General features: G+C 37.0%; 1 protein-coding gene across 14 annotated transcripts in view; it reads right to left on the bottom strand.

Annotated features, from left to right (window-relative positions):
* Positions 1-1,254: 1,254 nt before the first annotated feature.
* The window catches only part of BPTF (bromodomain PHD finger transcription factor), a 58,481-nt gene continuing 40,940 nt past the window's right edge, over positions 1,255-18,795 (bottom strand). For 9 of the 14 annotated variants that reach the window (XM_033002525.2, XM_033002515.2, XM_033002518.2 and 6 more), the window contains 10 exons: positions 17,981-18,203; positions 16,860-17,746; positions 16,014-16,096; positions 13,875-14,100; positions 13,090-13,436; positions 9,530-9,703; positions 8,460-8,652; positions 7,391-7,475; positions 5,361-5,547; positions 1,255-3,323 (listed from right to left, as the gene is read on the bottom strand). In XM_033002525.2, the coding sequence (XP_032858416.2) occupies positions 3,287-3,323; positions 5,361-5,547; positions 7,391-7,475; positions 8,460-8,652; positions 9,530-9,703; positions 13,090-13,436; positions 13,875-14,100; positions 16,014-16,096; positions 16,860-17,746; positions 17,981-18,203 (2,442 nt within the window). In that variant the 3' untranslated portion in view covers positions 1,255-3,286. Of the gene's footprint in view, positions 4,082-5,360; positions 5,548-7,390; positions 7,476-8,459; positions 8,653-9,529; positions 9,704-13,089; positions 13,437-13,874; positions 14,101-16,013; positions 16,097-16,859; positions 17,747-17,980; positions 18,204-18,795 lie in introns of all 14 variants that reach the window. The other 5 variants (XM_033002520.2, XM_033002527.2, XM_033002516.2 and 2 more) reach the window with 4 other exon arrangements.

Raw genomic sequence — 18,795 nt, 5'->3', positions numbered from 1 at the left:
CTGAAGTCCAGGGACTAACCAGCAAGTCCTACAGTCATTCATTTGCCCAGAACAGCAATTAAACACCCTTCTCTGCCCCCCCAGACATTATCATAATCTAAAACAGGCAAAGCGTGGGTACAAAAATAACATCCACAGCTATATCTCATTTTAATTGTCCCTCTGAAGAGATAAGTAATAGTATACCAGTGCTAATGACATCCAAAGCCTGAGTAAAATGCCAGTAACTGACCCACAATGTCTGCACCTCTCTCCCAGATATAGCTATTGCTCTAGAAGCAAGACTGAAGAGCAATTTAATTAATGTTTTTTTGTGTGTTACATGTCCTCTTGCCTTCCCTTCCTTGCTTGGATGGAAGGACACTCCTTAAAACGTTACCACAAGCTGTGCAACAAGCCACGGTATTTCACAGCCCATCTGAAATACAGCTGGAGCAGTACGACCGTTCTTGCTTTTTACACCTTGCAACACACGAACTAATTACTGAAGAAAACAATTTCCTCGTTCAAGTGGATTTCCACAGTATTGCACCCACTGTTACAAAACTGTCACAGCACTAACCACACTGAAAAGATGATGGCACTTAAGTGCAAGAGCTGCTACGGTAATTTTGATATCTTACAGGAAATACTTTTTCCCCAGCAGGATAAGCATGAAAATTCTGCAGCCAATACACAGAAATGCAGGTGTACTGGAATACTGTTGTTTTCCTGTCTCTCCAAGGGTTTACTCAAGGTTTTTGGGTAAGCCCAACTTTTTATTCTACTTTAAATCCTCATTACCTTTTTGCATGAACTGAATTTAGACCAAGGATAACAGCTTCAAATTTGTTTTGAGTAGACAAAAAGAAAATCAAGCTGGTATAGCTCACATCATCAAAACCTGTGTTACAATACATGACCATTCTGAAACAAGTACTGCAGTAATTTATAAAAATACAAAGAGGAGGATGACTGAACAGAGATCACAAGTCTTAGGAACTTACCATGCTCTTAAGGTGGGTATTAATTATCAGTGATATATTTTCAGTAACACTATTTAACTATAAAAGATCACCAATAAAAATCAAGAGAAGTACCTCAACATGCTCAATGGCAATTGAAAACACTAACAAAGGCTCTCAGCATGATTAAATTGTATGTATGGATTATTTCTCTAATCAACCTGATTCACTGGCTGTTATATATAATCTTTCAAAGCCAAGACCTAGATACGATAACTTTATCAAATGTTTCATTAGAAACACCACCAAATCAATGTCAAACACATTACTTTATTTGTCTAGGATGATGTGTCCTGTAAGGTACAAAAAAGTACTCTTCAGTTTGCCACAAATTGTTAAAAACATAGCAATCTATTGCCTACAGGTAGGAAAGTTTTAAATCACGTAATATATATTTATATATGAATAAATAGTACAGAAATACTGCAAAGTTTTGATGAGATGCAGGATATGTTCAAATGCTGTTAAAAGTTGGGATTTTTTACCTTGTTGCATTAAAAACACAATGCATACAATATGCAGCATTTTTTAAACGTCAAAGGACAACATAACCTAAATGCAACTACTCTTCTTGAAGTTAAAGAAGCAGAAATGGATTATTGTTTTCACATTGAACAATTATGTTTAATTTTCACATATAGGTTAAATGACAACATTTGTATGTACAAAAACCCATGGGTTTTTATTAGATAAAATTACCCCAGAAGAACCTGTACACCTGAGCCTGTAAGTGTAAGAAAGAGTGGTCAGTAGCAACATCTTTTTAAGAAAAATAACAGAAGAGGTTCTTGCATAGCAAGGTGTGAGGTTAAACCCAAAAGGAGCTTATCCATAAATCAGGTAAATCCCAGATCACTGCAGAACAGAAGTTAAGTGTGAATTAGTGCAAAAGCTAGTCAAGTGGTTGAAGAGCCACATACAAACCATGGCTGATTAACTACAGATAGGTAAGATGAGCAAGTCATTTATACACGCAATGTGAAAAAGTGGTAGATCAGAAAGCAACGGCAACGTCATCTGCAATTTGCATCTTCTTGTGACTTCAATTCCTCGCTCACAGTAGCACTCCTCATGCAGGAAACAATGCAGCAGCCCGGAACGCCCTTCAAAGATATCATTACACTCGGTACTTGACATTCCTAGAGTACTTGGCAAAATATCACTTAATTCAGCAGTGGGCAGTGACATTTCACAAAATACTTCCTACCACGTTATCTGTTACAGTAATTTTGGCACCACTGTAGGAATTTTATAAAGGGATAACAGCTGTTTAAAAATGAAACGTAGTAAACGCTACCTTTGGAGCAAAATAAAGTCCAATCTCCCTGGTCACTTCCCTCCCCTATTACTTGAAATATCTGAACAGATCCCCAAAGTGTTACAAACATATTAGCGCACACTCAAAGACACCTACATCTGTGGGGAGAACAATTATCTCCATTTATTTTGTTTCATATACATCCATATTTTGAATTTTAATACAAAAGAAAAAAATTAGAATCTGACAAATGTTTACAAACAAGATACCTTCAAATAGATTTTACTCATTTCAGTCTGGTGCAGAGTAAATGACAAATTGTACTGTTATATTCAAGGCAACAGAGTCTGTAGTCCATGACCACTTAGCCCAACTTTTATGCAAGCTTAATTGTTTTTATCTACCATGAATGATAAACTCATTGTTGATTCCCAGTTCTGTGTGTGTGCACATGTGTACATAGCAGCTCCTTTCATAGAAAGAAAAGACATCTAGAGGTCTTCTTGTACTTTTACCTACAGGAATCATGTTAAGATACAGAATGGATTACATGTAACCGGGGCTGGATTTTATAAGAAAAAATAATTAGCTGACAAATGAGGGCAGCAATAAAAAAGCGTCTTTTTTGCAACAATAAATAAATACAGTCAAAGTTTTCTGTGTGGACTTTAAACCAGCTTCTTCACTGAAGAACAGACGTGGCATTTCCATGGAGTTAAACGTGACCCCATTTACTGTATCTTTTTTCTTGCTCTCTTTCTCTCTCTCCTTCAACAAAACAAAGTTTTCCTGCTTCTGCCACAATAGTACAACAATTTGATCTTGACAAGAAAGTGGTGCTGCTGATTTTTATTTCTTTGTCCTTTGGACAAAATAAGCCAAGAATATAATTTGACTGTTGTGACCAATAAAAACGCAGTTTACATCAAGTCTTGTCAGGATAACCTGACTAAAAACATCTGGCTTCTTAATTAAAAATTTTCAACCAGATTCTTGCTCGTGTGTTAGGTTAACACGCTGAACTCTAAGAAGCTGTAGACTGCAGTTTGTTGTTATGGGACCTGCAGAGTACAGAAGAAAGTGAAGAATTAAGCACCCTTCATTTTTGGAGAACACAGTTGCTGCAAGGTGTTGCCAAGGGTAAATCACAATGAGGGAATTACCACCATTTTGCTTCCATTTTGTTTGTCCCCCTTCAGAAAAAAGAATACTTGAAATAATTGTCTCTGAATTTTAAGCACGTTTTCCCCTGCAGTATACAAATATTTCAGTACTTGTAAAATGCAGTGTGTCACTCGAATATTCCCAAATGCCTGAAATCAGTTTTACTCTCATATTTACATAATAGTAGTCCATCAAAAGGAAAGCAAAAAGACATTTTAAATTGTGAATATTTATAATAAGGTATACTTTGCTTAAATTTATTCAAGAAGTCTTTGGATTAACTTAACAGAAAAAAACTGAACAGGCATGTTAAAAATCACATTTTTGCTAATCAGAGTTCAGCAAAACTCCTCTTTGACATTCACAGTTTTATTAATGATGGAAAATAAAACAGAATACATGGTTTCCAAGATGAATTTTTCATTTTTCTCAATACAGTATTCGAGGAACGGGACAATTTTTTTTGTTAATACAGTCATGTTTACCAGTATGACTGCTGGTAACAAAAACCAAAACCCCAGCAACATTTACTTTTTAGACAAATAATCTGGATTTTTAGGTCAGTTTAATGTCATCAAATTGTACAATAAAAGAAAGTGACCCCAACATCCAGTTCTGATTCCAGTTAAAAAGTTCAGACTAAAGATATCACAATCTGCAAGAAAAGAAAGAACATGGATGGTATAAATGAAAACCAATAACAAACAAGATGCAGCAATGAAATTGGTGTGCAAGCAGTGAAAGCTGGATAACCAGCTAAAGCAAGATGACAGAAACATGAGTTGAAAGCTACCCAATAAAAATCATTAATACAGTATTAAATTGGAAAGAAAAATGCTGGACCAATTCATTCCATCTCATCCTTTCTTATCACTCCTACTCTGTTGCATATAGAAAATCAGACAGCTTCCACAACAATGGGTATAAAGTAAAGCTTTCGATTTAGTTAACTACAAATTGATATAATCCTGCATTAATACCTTAGACTAGCAGTCTGTTACAGTCAAATGGACAAAGTTAACTACTATACATATACAATTTCTGAGTAATGCTGAAAGGCAGCCAACATCTGCAACTTGGTTACAGTTGGTTTATGCTGGAATACAGCAGCGATACAGGAGAAATCTGTGTACTCCGCTAGTCTTTTGAGCAAGCTGGCTTTAGGAACAGCTGTACTAAACACCACAGTATAATCTGACTAGTGCCATACAACTCCCACGCTACTAGACAGAATAGGCAAGCAATAGAAAAATTTGTAGTACAGCTGCATATTCTTTTTCAGCGATGTCTATGTTAGGGAAATGCACTACATTGATCCTTCCACAGAAAAACATTTAAAAAGAAAATTTCATTTTAAATAGTAAATTTTGATTCATGTTGAGTTTTCCATGTCCTACTTTAAAATCTTACTTATTCCCTCTGTTTCAAATATGGTAAGTTATAAAAAAGATGAGAGAAGCAGTAAAAACTGAAGTTTTAAAGTCTTTCATTGGATTATCAGCTTCATGGAAGGATTGTCTCTTTTTAGCATCTGAAAAGTATTTACTGTAGAGTAGAACATTATCAGAACTCAGAAGAAAGTATTTGTCCTGATCAGAAACTATTCTCATTCAGTTTTCTGCAGCAATGACTTAGTGTCATTCAGATTTTCTACATTTATGATACTGCCCAAATTTATATCTAACAACGCATTTGGAACCCATACTACAAAGTAACCTCAACAAAATCATACTTGAGCCTTAATTTTGACAGAAAATGACTGCTGTTTATTATAGAACACATTTTTTTTTTATTCTCCTTTAAAAGAAAAGCAGTTGACCAGGAAAGCACGTGGAGAAGCAAATCCCTGTATGAATGCAAGGTAAGCTTATAAAAGCATTAAGGAGATTTTAGGGGACAACAGAACATCTGTGATTAGGAACACTTTAGCTTACCTGCTTGCCTTAAATCCTTTTAGTTTCTGTACAAAGAATGATTCAAGAACTTCTGCACATTGGTAAAAAGGTGAGTCACTTGGATTGTAATAACGACAGTTATCAAAAATTTTGGTCATATCTGCCACAAACTCCGTGACCTTTTTGTAGTAACGTTTCAGTATTCTTTCTTCCATGGTGGCAAGGTCTTTAAAGAAACCAAAGATGATTAAAATGAGACACTTCCATCCTTCAACAGAAGTTCACATTGTCAAGATTATGGGAAACAAGGCCTATCTAGGTTAGCTGCTTTTCCAGGAATGCTGGTTGTGATATGGTGACACCAGTAGGTCTCCTTCAGAATAAACAATGCTGCATGAATATGCTGTGTGCATCTAAATTAACATGCAAGTGTCAAAATGACCTTGCAAACTTGGGTCTTTTGCAGGAAGCTGTTTGCTTTTTCTTCCCTAATTTCTCCAGAAAAAGTCAGACAAACTGGATTCAGCTACTTGTACTTTATTTTCTTTACAGCCCTCACTGAGACCAAGAGTCATATGTGTACATGTAACAGCTACCTAAACCTTCTAATTATTTTTTATTTGAATTCATGACTTGCTTTGAATGAGTTATCAATTTTCATGGGCATATGCATGCTACCATATGGCACAGATGAAAGAGATTTCAAGTGCAGGATCATGCAGAATGCTACTGCTGTCATTCTTACTGACTAGACACATTAATGAGACCAGGAATGGTGAAGTAAGCAGTAATTGTCCTATTTTAATGCGAATATAAATTAAAAAGAGGGAGAGGAATGGGAATGGCCAATTATAGCTGCCTAAATGTATAGTGGCACTTTTAGCTGGAAAAACAATGGCCAGCCTTTGGAAAATGCCCCTAAAGTGCTTACTCTGAAATGCCAAAATGTATGAAAACACAAGCAGATGGGCCTGAATTACCTAGCGTATTTTACATATATTTACTTGTATACTTCGCTAGCAGAAAAATGCACTTGTAAGTCAGAAAGGGCTAAATGCACTTTTGTTTACCTCATTCAATCACCATATGCTTCATTATATTATTATTTGAGCTTTCTGTATACATTTTAACCCAGCAGAATAGAAGTTGTTTAGCATTTTCATAACAGCACAATCCAAAACTTTGAAACAGAAAAGGACATGATTTCTAAGCAGAATATTATTTTCAGACAACATAATACAATTTTGCTAAGATACTAAATTTAACTTTCCTATTTCTAGGATCAGTAAGGAGTAGGCGGCAAAGCTCAAATGATACACTTGCTCTCATTGAGACATGTGAAAAGGTATTGGTTCAGTAACTGGAAGGAAAGGAACAACATTTAGCAACACCATTTCGTGCAGGAGGTGGATTTTTCTAAGAGGTTTCACATTCAAGTGTTGATCATCTTACTCCCAAACTCACTGGTAAGGTCTAATAAGATCACAGTAAAACATTGTAAAGCTACAGCATTTCCTCTTCCTCTTTCCCCCACATACACAAACATTTGAAACAATTCTTGCCCATACAGCTTTAAAGAGAAATTACACATAATATAAAATTTAGTATACTATCAGATCAGACGAAGATAATTTTAAACAGCATCTTAAGTTGCAAGTCACACTCAACTGCATAAGCACCCCTTCCTCAAACCCTAGAGTACATACCCCACACTTTGTAGGAGGAACTCATGCAGAAAAAGACAGAAAAAAGCCACAAGAAAAGCAAAACATAGAGAAATTGTCCTCTTGAAATAAAGTGACGTAAACCCAAGAATTCTGTCCTACAACTGCACTGAATATCACATTTTATGTTAGACTGACAGTCTTTAGGGTTAAGGAGTCAGCCTAGAAGCAGACATATTAAGCCTCATGAACATCTAAATATATCAATGAGAAATCACATTGTCTCAGTTTGCCTGACTGCAAAACCTATCTTTAATTTCCCAGATGGAAATGGTCAGCAGGTAATTAATTAGATACTCAAAGCCTCAAATCCACGCACTCATGCTATTGCTCAGAAACACTCACCCATTGGTTCTTTAATAACACCATAATAATCTGGTGCATCATTGGGGTCTACTGGTTCTAGGAATGGCCAAGCCATCTTGTGAGCCTGTCAGGAAAACAACATATAATTTAAAAAAAAAATTAAGTTAAATTAGCACTATTTAGTAGCGAAACATTTTCATTATACTTTTATCTGTTGGGGCCTAGAGTTGAACTTAAGAAGTGCAGTGTTACATGCAAAGGTAGTTAGTTCTCATCTCAAGATTGTCGGAAGTTAAACCTCAATGTTAAGGACCAAGTAGCTGGTCTTCAAAACAATGGAAACACTGTGAAATTCAGATACAACAGGATACTGTGCTCAACAGGCTGCACACAAAAGCATGTAATGAATTTACTGAGAGTGCTTGGCACTTCACACCTAGAAATGTGCTGCTATTTTCACTTTCAAGTAGTCTAAAATTAATTTGTTTTCATAAATGTCTGTAAAATGTAGAACAATCCAAAATATTAATCTTTTTTATTTCTTTAACCACACAATTCTTTACAGTTAGAGGAGAAAAGGTGTATTTGGGAGTGACAGATAAATCAGAAATATACTCAGACTGACGTAATTCTTTTTAACAGGATGCCATCGTTTACATGATGGTAATGACTTTCTGCGAGAACACTACTGAACTTAGTAACTCTGAGATTAAAGTACAGAAGCGTTGATCAAAAATCGTATCAAACTAATCTGAGATCAGAACGTTGCATCTTCTACGTCCTATTCAGTTGGGCTAACACACTCTGCCTTTTGGTATTTTTAAGTAAACCTGCTTCCTTTAAAAGCCTTTCATTGAAGAGATTGTTTAGTTTCACTAACTCAGAAGCAGTGATTATTAATTACTGTAAATATTCCTCAACACAATAACGCCAATCAAGTTTGCAGCTGACAAAGTGGCACTTCTCATAAAAAATAAAAAACTTTGCTACTTCCATTTTTAAAAAGTCTCAAACAACTGGAAGAGAAATCAAAACTTACTCCAAGACTCACTAGATATGTCCTATACAGTAAAAAAGCACTCCACTTTGCTGCAGCTCTTATTCTCACCTGTAAGGAACGTAGTACTCTTCTTAAACCTTCATAATCTTTATCAGTTAGTGGACTGAGTACAGTCATGGCATCTTCTGTGGACTGACATTGTGGACACACATATTCATCAATGAGATCTGCCTCACTTTGTAAAATGCCAACACAGCGCCCATGATACCAGTTCTGACATCGGTCGCAGCCAATGTAAAATCTGCAAGATCCAAACCAGTGTTAGTGACTCGATTAATTTCATTTAAAGGTTACATTTACATACAGAAACCCGCAATCCCCTGCACAAAGCAGATACTTGGCATGATTAAATACAACAGCGTAACATGGTATTTCAGACTGACAAATTCTAATTACGCTATTCAAACTTCTTTTGTATTTACAAACATGCTAAATTACAGATGATTTCAAAATTAGTTCCTAAATTTTATACTAGGCGCTCTCAAGCAATCAAGGCTTCAAAAATCATTCCTCTGCTTTAGAGTTGAAAGGAACAGTGTAATGCCAGAAGTCTCACCCAACCAGTATTCCAAAACAATTCAAGATACATTTTGCGCAAAGTGGACTACAACTAGGGCTCTTGTTTCACTCTGTACAAACATTTTTCATATGGAACCAGCAGTCTTGTAGTTGAATACAGAAGGGGTATTCTATGACACAAAGCCTTACAGTAAAAGATACCAACCATATACCCCCATTCTAGAATTATGCTTTCTATCCAGATCAAACTAAAGCACAAAAAAAAAGAAAATCCACTAAAGATTACATTTGTCTTTTAATCTTTCTAACCATCCCTTGTTAAAAATAAAAAAACAAACCAAAACCCAATTTAAAGTACATGGTGTTTTTTTAAAGAACAAAACCAAACCCAACACATTTTGACCACCCTGAAAACTTCTTTTCCTAAACATTTACTGAATAGCAACATTTTGGAGAGGAAGACAATTACTGAAAAGCAATTTGTATTACAAATGAATACAACATATGCAGAATAACTTCTGTTTTCTTTGCAAGGAACAGGTAACCACAGAGCAGTTTGCTACCTAAACATTAAATAAGAGGTTCTTATCAGAACTCACTGTGACTCATCATAAGGTGTTCTGCAGATACAGTACAATTCCTCACTGCTGCCCTCTTGTGCCCGTTTACAATCATTACAGATGTACACATCCATTTTCTTAGCCTCCTTTTCTGTGATGCCAACACATTCTCCATGATACCAGTTAGTACAAAGATCACAGCCAATATAGAACCTAAAAGTATTCACAATGAAAATGACAATGTAATTGTCATTTCAAATGGCATGGCACTTTTCCCTGCATTTCTCTCTGATGCACTTTCTTGCTGGCCTACTTGCTTCAATTTTCTCTCAGTTTCCCTGCTTCCTAGCATTCTATCCTTACAAACTAACATCTCATGCTGCAGCTATACTGTCAGTAAGGTCACTTGGGTCAATTTTAAATTGACAGTTCATTAAAATGCACATCAATATGTAACCAGACTTTGACAAAACTGGGCTAAAAATGTATGTCTCCAAATGTGTGTGTGAAAAACTGTAAAAGGCACAAAAAGACAAGGCCAAAGAAAAAGATTTACATTTTCAAAACGGTAGCTCAAAAGCCACTGAAACGTTTCCTTAAGATTTGAAAATGTAGGTCTCAGTTAATTTAAAAAACAAAAGCAAAGCGCAAACACCAACTAGGAGTTACAAGTATACTACGAAGAACATGCATACCAGCCATGTGTAGAATACATATTGGTATAACATGGTATGAAAGAAAATGGGGTCAGGACATGGTTGTCTTTTTTTTTTTTTTTTTTAAATTTTCTTTTCTTTTGAAAGGGGCGGAGTGCACTGAAAAACAGGTATTAAACTACTCAAAATTGCAACAAATTGGTATGTGGATTGTTCTTCAGAGAATAATGTCTACTCTCAGACACAACTATGTGACGGAACCAGATATGGCATGACACGAAGTGAAGGGAACCAGGTACAGAATCATGTGAATGGGACCTTGCACAGAATGATGTGACAGAACTGTAAAATATGCAAGGATGTTTGACATTTTGTGTATGGATATCTCAAAACATACCTATGGCTAGTGACAATCAACCAGATGGGCAAAAAGTTACACATCCATTCTCTCTGCCTAAGCAAAAGCAAGCTGACTCAGCACCTCAATCTTCCCAGATTTCAGAGACCACCAACTGCCTGCCATGTGCTGCTGCACAAATTGCTGCCACCCGAGTTTGTCCATCTGCAGGAACCAGCCACTGGGCACTACACACGACCAACAGGACAGTAGCTAGCACATGTTCCACAAAACAAGCATCTCTAATTCTCTGTGCTTCTTGCATATGCCCCGATACTCAGATTCTGCCTTTTCTCTTATTTTCAGTCAGACAAATCCTAAAAAAAAAAATTAAATCACACAACCCAGCCTTCCACAATGAATGGATAGACATAGCTCCTTCTGACAACTATCAGCAACAATTCAGCCAGCGTCCTCTTCCCAAGAGGGACTGGGTCTGTTCGCTCCTGGTGATGTGGAAGCATGTTTATGTCTAGGTGTGGATGTTAAACCTTGCCACTACAATGTGGAACAGGTGTCACATTATGCTTTAACCAGTAAGTTGTAATCTAAGTGGGAATCTTACAAAGTTACCCTCACTGACCATTCTCAAAAACAATATGAGCAAATCCCTATAGCCCTGGAGTATTACAGAATGAGAACTAAACATAAGAGATTTGCAATAAAATAGACACCACAGAATGACTTTTGAGGATTTACTACATCCTAAAAAATGCATAGGGTATTCATAATATACCACAAATTAGCTTTTCAAGCAGCACATCTATCTTTTCTGAAGTAGAAAAGAGACACCAGCAAGAAGAGGAGCATCTGCTTGCCTATATATATATACATATATATATATATGAATTAAAATAATAAAAATGAAGTTTACCAGAAAACTGTTTTAAAACTTGACTAATCCCTTTCCAAATAGCAAAAGGATAATGTAGTTCATCAGTACAGTCAGCATTTGTGAGAACATAAAATTTAGAATTCACAAAAAGCAAAGCAGCAGAACGGAGTCATATTGCTACGGATACTACTAAGTTATTACCATTTAATTTTCTTTAAGTGTTATTCTGTGCATTTAAACACAGTTCTCGATTCAGGCTACCAAATTTACTCTATGATCATGTTTTTCATTGGCTTACTCAAACGTCCACTAGCACCAACAGAAAGAGTTAGACTGACAATCAAACCCTCTTGCTCACAGAATTTGTTCATCTCATCGTATTTTTGTGACAGTTCTATCACTTACTAACAACAGAAGCAGTAATACACAGACCTTTGTTCAGTATCACAACAAAATGAGAACAGGGTACGCTCCTAAGTTGACTAGACAACAGAAAGCCTAACACAATGTTCTTTAAGTGAGACTGGTGACTGGTGAATTAACAGTCAGGGCGTCGCAAGCCTGCGATTTCTACAGTAAGGGCAGACAGAAGGCAGGCCAATTTCCCACACCGATGTAACGGTGTAATTGGCAGAGCTACTGAACAACCAGGTGAAAAAACCCCAAAGACCTCAATTTCATTAAAAAATAAAAAAAATTAAAAAACAAAAAAGGCTAGAAGGAACCTCAAGAGAGTCCTGGCCCTAAACTGGGAAAGAAGAACCATTACTGGAGCGAGAGCACTACCGCACCTCTATGGTTTCTTTCTGTTATCAGCGTTTAAACCACCACCAAATGGCACCGAATTAATACTTTTTGGTATTGTCACTTGTTGAGCAGATACATACTCGCTTGGAATTGGTCTAAAGTAAAGTTTATTTTACATACACCTCTACACAGCTATCAGATATTAACCACTACTTACTACTGATGTTAGTCACTTCTAGCTTAAGCAGGAATGCGTAACGCTAACCCCCTTGCAATCCACTGAATCTTCCACTCCACCACTTACTAAATTTCTTCACAAACTTGGTGCACAGCGGAAATATTTTTCCTCATTCACAGTCAGAATCAAAGGACAGAGAACTGCAGTTTTCACTTTGTGAAATGCTTATATATTCATTTTTTTATCAACCATGGGATGTAAATTCTAACACATGGAAACCACTTCTACCTGAAACATTGTTCAAAGTGAACTGCAGTCCCGGAACTTGGAACCCCCTTTACTGTCTATTGACTTATGTTAACAAGTCATTTATTGGAAGACGGTACCAAAGCTATTTCTAAAGAACATCAGCTACTTGTTCACAAGAAATTGCTCAAACCAAATTGTCACTTGCTTCTGAGGCAGAGGCAAAACGGCAAAAGAAAGAACAACAGAGCGGAGGAAAAAAGAAAAAAGAGTATGTGCATGTGAGACAGAAAGGTCATAAAATGGAAACATGCAAACAAGTAAAAATATAAATCACATACATTAATAGTATAAATCGAGTATGTTAATAGTTTTGAAACTGCTAGTGGAAAACAGAGACTTTATTCTTTATACCTTAGTGATCACTGAAATAACACCTGATAATCTATCTCCAGTTCTAGAACTACCTTGCACTAACAGCTAAATACTAAACCTAGAGCTAAGGATACACAGTAAAAGGCTGTGGCAGTCACTACTCACTTAGACTCATCGTAAGGCGTTTTACAGATGCAGTAAAGCTTTGTGTCTTTCTTTGTTTCCTTTGAGGTAGTAGAAATCATTTTCTTTTTCTTGGACTTCGAAGCTGATGAATCTTTCTCCTCATCTCGCTTTCTCTTCTGGGAGGATACTGGCATTGGGACTGTGGTGGAGGAGGAGGAGGTGACGCTGGCTGCATGTTGCTGAGGCGGTGGTGGTGGCAGTGGTGGTGGCGGCGGTGGCGGTGCAGTGGCTGCAGCTGCGGCTGCAGCGGCTGCGGCTGCAGCGGCAGCTGCCTGGGCTTTTTCTTTTTCTTTCTTAATTTTAGTCAAGTCTTTCTTTAGCTCCTCCTGAAGTATATTAAATGAATAAATAGAGAGGGAGGCACTTCATATGATTATTGCAGGACAGGATTAAAATCTAAACATAAATCCCCATGCGTAAGCAAAAGAAAATAATTAAATCCATTGAAATACGCACATTTTTTAATGTGCTTAACCTACACATCACGTAACATTAAGGGACAACACTCTTGGCCTACTACAATCCACTGTCTGTAATGTATCAGAAGCTGTTTCAGGAAATAGGGTAATTTCAGTCCAGATGAAAACCAAGAAGCATAAAGAGGACATATACTAGCTTCACAGAGATCCGTGCATCCACAACCAGAACTTCATCCTGTATGTTTTCTTAAAATCTCACTGAGCAAACAAACAAATTTAGGATTAACACAGAAATGTTCTCCCCAGTTTAAAATCATATTAGCCTTTGAGAATAACTGTCCTTACCTGCACTTCAATTTGTAGATCTTTGTCCAGAAGTGCTCTTTTTTTCAGTATTTCAGCTTTCAGCTGTTCTTTATGCTTGAAAAGCAGAGCTGAGAGCTTAGTAGCATTCTGTTTACTACGCTTCTGTTCTACACTCTCTTCTCGCTTTCGTTTCTTAGCTGCCTGTTTTTCTTCTTTGTCTATCTTATCCAGAATATATTTCATCACTTGGTTGCACACAATCATTCTGGGGAAGAAATAAAGAAAAAGTACATTGTGCTGAGCTGCCTATTTGTCCCCAGTTGAGAACGCAGAATCGTGTAATTCTCCAGTCCCTGCCAGTTGCAAGCTAAACGATTACATGCCTTAATATGTACAAGGTAAATTCAGTAACACATAATGCTCTCACTCATACTTATTTACTAGAACACCACTGGGAGAGATCAAGTCCCTAGTTAGGCTCAAGACAGCCAATCCCAATTTCACTTAACTGATCCGAGTACTAAACATTCCTCCCCTCCCCCTATAAAAACTCCTAATGAACCTTAGGCTTTAATAGGATGAAAGGTATTTTCACTCAATTCAGTTTCCACAAACATGTTTTAAAGAGCTGGATTTTGTTTATTCTCATGTAGAATGAAAACAAGTTGGAAGCCTGTAACTTCTGAAACATACATTCCTACCTTCCAGCGATCACCAAATATTACTAAGTTTTTGAGTTTTGGCATAAGGATTGAAAAATATTTTTCAATGTACAGAATTCACTATAAAACAGTTACCAACTTCTTTACTAATGACAACTCAGGATTGATTTTTCATCTGCTTGTTGTACACTCAAATATAAATCTCTTTCCCCCCCTCACTTGTCCTGCAATTTTTATTTATTTTACTTTATATTTCAATTAGAAAATTAATGTATTTTGGGGCTTCTGAATTTACTTTTCCCTTACCCATTCTATTTCAAACTCTCTAGAAAACTAAGTGCTTCTTGTTGCCAAAGTGATCATGAAAAATAACTCCCACTGACATACAGGTTGAAAGCAAATAACAAAATAGCAATGGCCAGGACAAGTAGCTGCTACTAACTCTGCAATCTTAGGCTCAGACATACTGTCTTTTGATACACATCTGTATTTTGATGACAAATGTAACATGCTGTTTTGTAGGGCCAAAAAATTTTGTTTATTTTGCTCTTTTTACCCGCACTATATCTGCTTGGTTTAATCTGTTCTTTTCACCAGGTAAGATACCCAAACATTTCTGGAGAAGAAAAAAATCAGTGAGCTAGAAAGACAGCCATACCATGAATCAAGCTAATTCAAAATCTTTTTTTTTAATTGGACTTCTGTCAGTCTAAATACCAATTTGGCTGTCTGACACCATTATATTAAGAGTATATGACAATACATCTTTATGCAATTGTGAACATTAAGCAAATAGCACCTGGTGATACTGTTGTAATCATCTAAGCTTGTACTCTGATTTGATGATCAAAATTTTATAAAAACACTAGCCTTTCTCTTATTATCTAACACCACATGCACTTGTGATTATCCAATTGAAGGAACTGCATGAGTGAAAAGGAGTCCAAATAACTCTAAGACAAATGACAAGCACTCCACATTTATGTTTAGCAGCTTCAAGCATAAAATCTCCAAGTTTGTTGAGTAGTGCCATCTTCCAAATCTTCAACTCCTTCTGTTGAGTGGGATGTACAGTGGACAAAAATGAAAATAAGCTGTCATGATAATGGACAAACAAAATCCAGGCTTTTTGCAACAGAACCATTAGTCGTCCATTCTGTGCTCCCTTTAAGGATGTTTTTTACCTTGAACTTAAAAACTGTGGCCAGCCACAAACACATGCAAGGCAACATTTCATTTTAAAAATGTAAAATCAAAACCATATAATAATATATATTAAGATAAATAATAATAAGATATATGATACAGAGTATACAGGATTTAATTATGTAAAGAACACTGTTATGAAAGTTACTTTTGAACGTTACTTCAATTTTAAAATAGCAAAATTTCTTTAAGCACGTTTTTACAAACCAGTGTTCTATTATAAATGTAAAATGCCATAAATGTCACAATGTCATAAATGTCATAAATGTAAAACTTTCACATCTAAAGATGCACTATGATGCACATTCACCTCTGATTTTCTTCTCTCTCAGCTGGAGTCAGCGTCTTCTTCTGTTTCAAGTGTTCTATGACAGCATTCTGTTTCATAACCACCTGTAGGATGATACAGAATCCAAAATAAACTATGAAAACTTTAGCCAGTGTTTCATAATACTACTGGGAGAACCAGGACATTTCCTACGTTAAAGAAAAAGTTAGTTATTTATTTCAGTAAGTGACAAAATAAAACTGATTTTATCGGGTGGCAGTGCTTGTTTAAAGCAATTATTTGAAAATTGAAAATGAAATTGAAAGTTAACACCACCTCCCCCCATAGAGTAGGATATTTTGCTTATGTTGAATTTAAACCTAGGGACTAAATGTAAATTGACAGAATTTCTTCAGTGACTTGTTTTATTTTAAAAAATGGTGTCTCATATATATATACACATATATATATGTATCTATGTATGTATTTTTTTTAAGCCCCGCAGCCATCCAACAGCATTACATTTCAGGTACCTCTTTGAAACCTCAGTTTCCTATAGCAGGCAATGAAAGCACTGTACATGTGTTCTGAACATCAGCTCTCCTGTCTATAACCTATCTTTCCTGAACTGAGCATAAAGATACACTGTCCCAGCAGCTGGTGGTAAGTTGAATCAAGGTGTCAGAAGACTGCAAACATGGTACAGTTGACTTGATGTGCTGAAATAACTTAGAATATTTAATTAAATTGCCAAAAGCAATCGTGCACTAATTTTGAAAGAATCAAATGAACTGCCTATCAAATGTATTAACATCGTTAACAAGAACAGGCATTCAAAATGAGATTTGTTTCATTCATTAAGTTTTAATTTCCTTCTGTTAACTTTACCTGTTTCTGGATAATGTCACTTTGATTAGAAGCCTGAAGGGTGTGCTCACGTTTAATTTCTATCTGTTGCTGCTTTTTCTTCTGTTGCTGCTCCCTGAGCTGCTGAACTCTCTGCAGCTGCTCCTGAACACTAGCTGCTTGAACTGTTACCACATTCTGAATCTGGTGAGCCTGTACTGGGCTAGTTTGTTGGATCTGAATAGGTAACTGAAGCTTGATCTGCTGGGGCACACTGCCTTGTTGGGCTTGTATCTGAGCCACAACATGTGACTGAAGCTGCGAGAGCACTTGGACTTGTTGCTGAAGCTGAGGCACTGTAATAACTTTTGTTGGAGGCTGCTGAAGTTGCAGCTGAGGACGAGTTGGGGATTGCACAGGAACCTGATTTATACTTTGAGTAGTTGGAAGGGTTGAGACTGAAGTCTGAACCTGAGGTTGTGATTGCTGCAGCTGCGCTTGAATTTGTATGGGAGCATGGGGCTGCATCTGAATCTGTTGTTGGGTTGTAGTCTGCACCTGAGCTGGTTGCTGAGGCTGGACTTGGGACTGGCCTTGTGGAAGGATTGCAGTCTGCGGCTGAGTCGGGACTTGCACTGGAGATTGCCCTTGAGCCTGGGTCTGTGCTGGCGACTGAACTGGAGATTTCGACGATTGTGCTTCAGGTGTGACTGGAGAGTCAACAGATGTCGGAGTCTGAGTTTCAGGCTGGGTCTGAGTTTCAGGCTGAAGTGCTGCCTGAGGTGCCTGGGGCTGGGCCAGCGGCACAGGCTGAGGACTCTGATTCTGTGCTTGAGGCTGGGCTTGAGGCTGACTCTGGGGCTGTGGCTGAACTGGTGGCGGCACTGACGTTGGCTGTGCCTGTAGAGCTTGCTTCTGTTCCCCTGTAGCTGTGAAGGATAAAACCAAGTATTCCATTAATTTCAAATGCCACGTCTGTAGCTCTTACTAATTTGAACCTTTTAGAACTACTGTAAAGCTCCTTGCAGAAATTAGAGAGATTTCTAAGATTATAATACATTTCCAGCAGATTTACTGTAATAACAGAACATCTCCAACTGCATAAAAACTCCCATGCAGCTGAAATGGAAGCTTTTTTTTCTGCTGAACAGAACAATGCTTACCCGAGGTTGAAGTAGAAACTGTTGTTGTAGTTGTGCTAGCTGTAGTAGCAGCTGCTGGTAGTGGGGTGAAAAGAAATCTCTGAATTGTACCATTTGGCATAGCTGCTTGCATAAGCTGTTGTCCTGGACCAGGTATTACAGTCACACCCTGAGGGATTAATTGTAACTGACCAGTAGTTTGACCTTGTCCCTGAATTACCACAGTTAATCCTTGACTGCCACCCTAAAAAAACAAAGGTTAATATTGATTTATTGTCAATATAATTTTTAGACAGACTTTGCTGAAAATCAGAAGACTTAGGGTTTTCGATTTCAGAATTCAATACTTTTACCACATACCATACACTCCTAAAATCCAAAACTAGCATCCGAGATCTACTAAAATACTCTTTCAACAATTCTGTCGTCAACAGATTACTGGGTTGGAGTTAGTTACACATATTTTCATCTAAATATTGACAAAAATCCTAGCCAGAAAGCAGCTAAAATAGAACATCTTTGTTCCTAGAATTTACAAGCAATACAGAGCATGGATAATTTTAGACATACTATTAATTGCTTCCTAAGAATCCCAGCAGTTTGTTTAAGAGTTCTCTGCACTGAAAACATTTCCTAACCGCCTATCGGATCCTGTCCAGCTGAGAGCTTTCATGACTGACTGTTCAGTCTGCAATGTACTGGGAATTTCTGTTGCTTAAACAAACACTTAGACAGCTCATGACATCACTCTCAACTCAGTGATGGAGAAGGTACGGTACTGTCCCGAAACCTAGATGTATAACTCTACATTTTGTGAACCCATAGAACAAAATAAG

Source organism: Tyto alba, unplaced genomic scaffold (assembly GCF_018691265.1).
Source record: "Tyto alba isolate M040663 unplaced genomic scaffold, T.alba_DEE_v4.0 Super-Scaffold_39, whole genome shotgun sequence".
Taxonomy (NCBI): Eukaryota; Metazoa; Chordata; class Aves; order Strigiformes; family Tytonidae; genus Tyto; species Tyto alba.
Note: the sequence above shows the minus strand (reverse complement) of the source record. Positions and strands in the feature narration are given on the sequence as shown.